Source organism: Phalaenopsis equestris, unplaced genomic scaffold (genome assembly GCF_001263595.1).
Source record: "Phalaenopsis equestris unplaced genomic scaffold, ASM126359v1 Scaffold000165, whole genome shotgun sequence".
In the NCBI taxonomy this organism is placed as follows: Eukaryota; Viridiplantae; Streptophyta; class Magnoliopsida; order Asparagales; family Orchidaceae; genus Phalaenopsis; species Phalaenopsis equestris.
In genome coordinates, this window is record NW_018164607.1 from 146848 (window position 1) to 151903 (window position 5056).

General features: G+C 35.9%; 1 protein-coding gene across 1 annotated transcript; it reads right to left on the reverse strand.

Moving 5' to 3' along the window:
- Positions 1–471: 471 nt before the first annotated feature.
- On the reverse strand, positions 472–1789 carry LOC110022048 (histidine-containing phosphotransfer protein 1). Its single transcript, XM_020720826.1, has 6 exons — positions 1569–1789; positions 1370–1500; positions 1184–1252; positions 965–1036; positions 798–870; positions 472–702 (listed from the first exon to the last, which is right to left on the reverse strand). The coding sequence occupies exons 1-6, from the start codon at positions 1626–1628 to the stop codon at positions 655–657; spliced, it is 453 nt and encodes a 150-aa protein (XP_020576485.1). The 5' UTR covers positions 1629–1789; the 3' UTR covers positions 472–654.
- Between the last annotated feature and the right edge of the window lie 3267 nt (positions 1790–5056).

A 5056-nucleotide genomic window follows, 5' to 3' on the forward strand; every position in this document is an offset into this window, starting at 1 on the left:
CGACAACCACTGCAACATTTCAAAAGACTTTGTTTGAATTATTATTTTTTTCGGAAGGGCTTATCCGAATGAGATGAAATAAAAAGCAAATTCCATCGTGAGTTAATTAAAAGCCAAAATGAGTCATTGAGTTGAGCTTCTGAGCGTTTTTTTAATGCAATTTCACTCCAATTCCCATCCTTGAAACTTACAAACAAGTCACAATAGTTAATCACCACATAAATTAAGAAATTACAACATACCACAACAGTTAGTGACCACATAACATTAAACAATAGATAACAGTACATCCAGAGGTTTTTTAGACCATCCTGAGCTTCATAATGGAGGAATAAAGAGAGTGTGCGGCAGATGAAAAGGAAAAAAAATTAGAGAAAAGAGATGCTTCCTCCCAAGTTAGGTGGGCCATAAGAGATCAAAGCATTGACAGCTCAAGCTTAGCAGACCAAAATGAAAAAGAGCGACGCAGATGAAAAGGAAAAAAAATTAGAGAAAAGAGATTTTTCCTCCCAATTCAGGTGGGCCATAAGAGATCAAAGCGCTGACAGCTCAAGCTTAGCAGACCAAAATGAAAAAAAGGGACTTTTTTTTTTTCTTCTTCTTCTTCTTCTTTTCTCCTTCGTCCACCAAATCCAGGCTTCAAAAGTACCAAATTTACATCATTGGCAGTGACCCACCAGCAGCCACAATCTGTTGCTCCAGCTACAGTAAGTCATAGAGAGCATAATGTGATCCAAATGAGTGCACTTTCATGGAGAAGGACAAAAAGCTTCAGGAAAGAAAAGGTGGTTAATTACCCCGAATAGAGCTTCCAGCTTGCTCTTTACAAGAGAGTACTCCTGCTTCACTTGCTGCAAGCATCCGAAACAGCTGCGGAAAGTGATTTGGTTAATAACGGTTGTTTGGGGCTTTTAATCAAACAGAAACAGGGCATGCGTTTCGATTCCATTATTTTATAACTCACCCTTCCAGGTTCCCTTCCTCACAGCAGTTTCTGAAGTATATGCACGCGTTCTTCACTCTCTGTGCTCCTATGCTGTTCCAGAACAGGGTAACAGAAACTCAGAGTTTCGGATAAAAATACACGCACACATGAAGCTTCCGATTTAGGGTTCGAACAACCCAACCACTAGGTGATATAGGTTGAAGAAGGAGCAACTACGGGTTCAAGAATTAGAGCTACCTTGCGCTGCTCCCTTTTAACTGGTGAACATGAGCGTCGACCTTCTTGAAGTCCACCGCCTGCTGGCTCCTTCGGAAGAATAGATGAAAGATAAAAGAAATTGACACAGAAAACAAATCCAAGATGCGATCAGTTGCAGAGCAGAATAGATAAACCGCAGAGAATTTCGAGAACCAATCCACTCACAAAACATTGCAGAGATCATTCAGAAGCCTCTCCGAGTCCTCGAAGAACAGGGTTACAACCTCAACCACAAAATCCGGGTTGCTCTCGTCCTGCAGCTGCTGTAGCTGCGTGAATTGCGCGTCCAGGAAATCCTTCAAAGTAAAGAACATCAGCACAGAAATGAAAAGAGATGAACTCAGAGAGTCAGAGAAAGAGAGACCTCGCGGAAAAGGGAGGAGATGAGATCAATCCACTGGCGCTGAAGCTGACGAACGTCCATCTCCCCTCTCCCTGCTATTCGCTCACAAAGCTCTCTCTTCTTCTGATCTGGAGAAAAAAACCTGTAGATGATTTGAGGAGTTTTGTCTTCTTCTCTGTGCACTCGATGGGTCGATTTCCTGTAAAGGACCAGAAGACAAACCCTACTAAGTACTAATAGTTTCCCGCTGTCCATTTATAACCATTTGAAATCAAGTATTAGTCTGCAATGTCATTGTCATACTAATTAATTGTTATTATTTTATCTTTTTATATAAATTAAGTTCAGTTCAGTGCATTTGAACGATGGGTTTATGAAGCTTTAAGCTGAATTAAGCTATTTGGTTGCTTTTAAAAAAGTATATTTACATAAATACCACCCTACTCTTACGTATTTACATATCTAATATATGAAACATTTCACATCACATGAAAATGCCACTGTTTCGCAATAAGTAAAGTTTAGTTGTTAGATATGTAAATACATAAGAATTGAGTGGTATGCATGCAAATTTTCCTTTAAAAAAGCTGCTTATCAAGGTATTTGGCGTTTCTGTATGACTTTGGAATAACTCTTCAGCTCAAATCAGTTATGAAATTATAAAAAAAATCTTTAATTGTTATGAAGTGATATTATGGAAAAGTATTTTAGGGGGTTTATTTAATGATTTGTTCTATTTTTCTGAAAGGTATGGATAAATATGCTTATTTGGTCCTTCGGGGTTTAGTGGATAAGTGGATGAATTGGTTGTCTTCATTCTACTTGTGTGGTATTTCCTTTGGGTTAACGTGACATGATTACATCAATGAGTAGCTTTGGCATGATTGGTTGACTTCAATTACTGGTTTTTAATGCAAAAGATAAATTTTGCTTTGATGTTTTTGATTCTTGAGTGGGTTGGACTCACTATTAAATAATTTCAAATTTTGAATGGGTTGAAATCTTCTTTTAGAAAGTTCAGTTTTTAGAAGAGTTGAAAGTTTCCTTAAATGACTTCATATGAGATGAATTGAGGCTTTATGAAGACTTCAAGCTTATGATATAGGTAGGATAATACTATGATTTGATTATCCAAGTATAATTAATGACTATTTTACTTTAGTGTCACAAAAATATGATTTTTATAAAATTAAAAAAATGCGAAAATTAATTTATATATTTAATATACCATCAAAAAATCTATCCAATAAAGCACAAATCTTAAAGTCATTCTCTAAGTAAAAATTTTCATAAAATTCAGGACCATTTGTCTGCCAATTTTAGCAAACTTGTACATCTAAATGATTTAATATAAGAACAATAAAGGTAAGTTGAATTAAGTATCAGTGAGCCCAACTCAAGCACTTATAGGAAACTTCAAAGTATTAATTGAAGGGCTAAATGGTATCCAAAATTGACATGCATATAATTGAATATAGTAATTTGATAAGAGAAATCCAAAGAGCCTAGGATCATTCATTGAATTCTAAGATTATTAGGACACTTATATGGTGAAGAAATAATCTATGATCAAAATAAAAACATGAACATTCAGATAAAATAGTTTTGGGATGTTGGTTGCATTTATCAAAATGCCCCACTTGAAATAAAATAATTAATATCTCATTTCCAAAATGAAAGGGGAGAAAACTAGGAATTAAATCCACGCACTATGAAGAAAAATTAAAGTTAACGACAATTAGTAATAACCGTAGACCAACATTAGTGATTATTGTTACCTAACACTATCCTGCAACTTTTTTATCTCATTATCATCTCTAGGTTGCTATTATTTGATATAATGACTACTAATATTATTTTTTTCAATTATTATTGTAGTAACAGAAGGACAGACAAGTGTTCATAATCATTTTCTCTAGTTGGTGATATTTACTGTAAATGTGATTTTTAGTTTTGTGCTTTATTCCACTTCTATGAAAATTTTACACTTTTAAAAGATATTTATGTTATCTTTCGCAAGATACAAGTCAAAATATTAATATAGGGTACAATTTGACGAGGATGTGGCTAAATCAATTGATATATCGCTCGAATGCCAAAACCCAGCTCTTAGAGGCCATTACCTTGTCATTAAAGGGCTTCTCTAATCGGAATGGCTCATCCTTAGCTACTTGAGACACCATTACCCCCTTTGAAATAAGGTGGCTATAAACTCAAGAATACTATGAGTATTTATCTCTATCCTCTATCTGAAAGGGGATATTCTATTATAAGCATCACCTATTAATTGGACCACCAAGTTAACAAATTGAGTTGTAGAATCTGACATTATTGCTACCATTGTGCTATATATCACCCCAACCTAATTGAAACTTTCTCCATCTATCACATCCCAATCTTAAGGATTCATAGTTTCTTATTATTTATTCCCAACATGCACATGCAATGACATAATATAATACACATAGAAGCTATTAGAAAAGAAAAAAATTTTAAATTATCTAGAAAACACTATCCACTCATCTACTAATCATTCTTATGACTCTAAAAATATTTATTTCAAATCTATTGCTCTAATACTACCTAAATAACTGTCACAACCCAACCTTATACAACCCACTATATTGAAGTAAATAATCTCATTTCAAGGTAGTGACTATAAAATAATTACTCAAAATGTTTTTGAGAAGAATTTATTTATTTAGGCTCTGTTTGGGGCCACTTTTTTCCCACGACGTGGCCCTAAATTGTGACATTCGGTCGTTTAGATTCCAACTTCACGGCGTCACATCGCTAAAGTTGGTGGAAAGCGGGTCGCGAGATCGAGCCTGTGGCCCCGCGTTCGCCACACAAATATTACCATAGGCCCTGCGATCCTATTCTTACGCGAACGCTTCCCGCCTAGTGTTCCCGAGCCTTCTCCTACACCTTCTTCTTCCTTGACGAGCCAAGCAACCTTCGACTTCTTCTTCCTAGAAGAGCCAGGTAACCTCGCTAAAATGTTCATGTCGCGAGCAGAACGCAAACTTTTGTTTTCTCTCTCTTTCGAAATCCGCCATGGCTTCGAGCCCGGAGGCTGATCTGCATAGTTTAAACATAAGGATTACCTCTCCTCAGATTTTGTTCGAGTGCCATCCAAGAAGCTCAAACTGCACTCTTCCTTTTTTCTGCCACCCGTTAGCCCTTGAACCTAGTTTTGGGGAAAATGGCCTTAGTCCTTTTTACTTTAAATTATTTTATCCCATGCTCAATAGTTCATTCTCACACTCTAACTTGCCACTTCAAACGCCATTCTTATGCTTAGATTGTCCACCATCAAAGGGCTAAAATTTAATTTTGCATGTGAGACTACACAGATAGCTAAGGAGCAAAGAGAGGACACTTCCACTATCATTTGGCACCTTGGGGTTGATATAACTTTTCTTTTTTGTACCTGGGTAATCTTTTATCTGTTATTTTCTTATTTTCTTTATATTAGTAAAATCAAAATCAAGTTGGAACTTTATGTT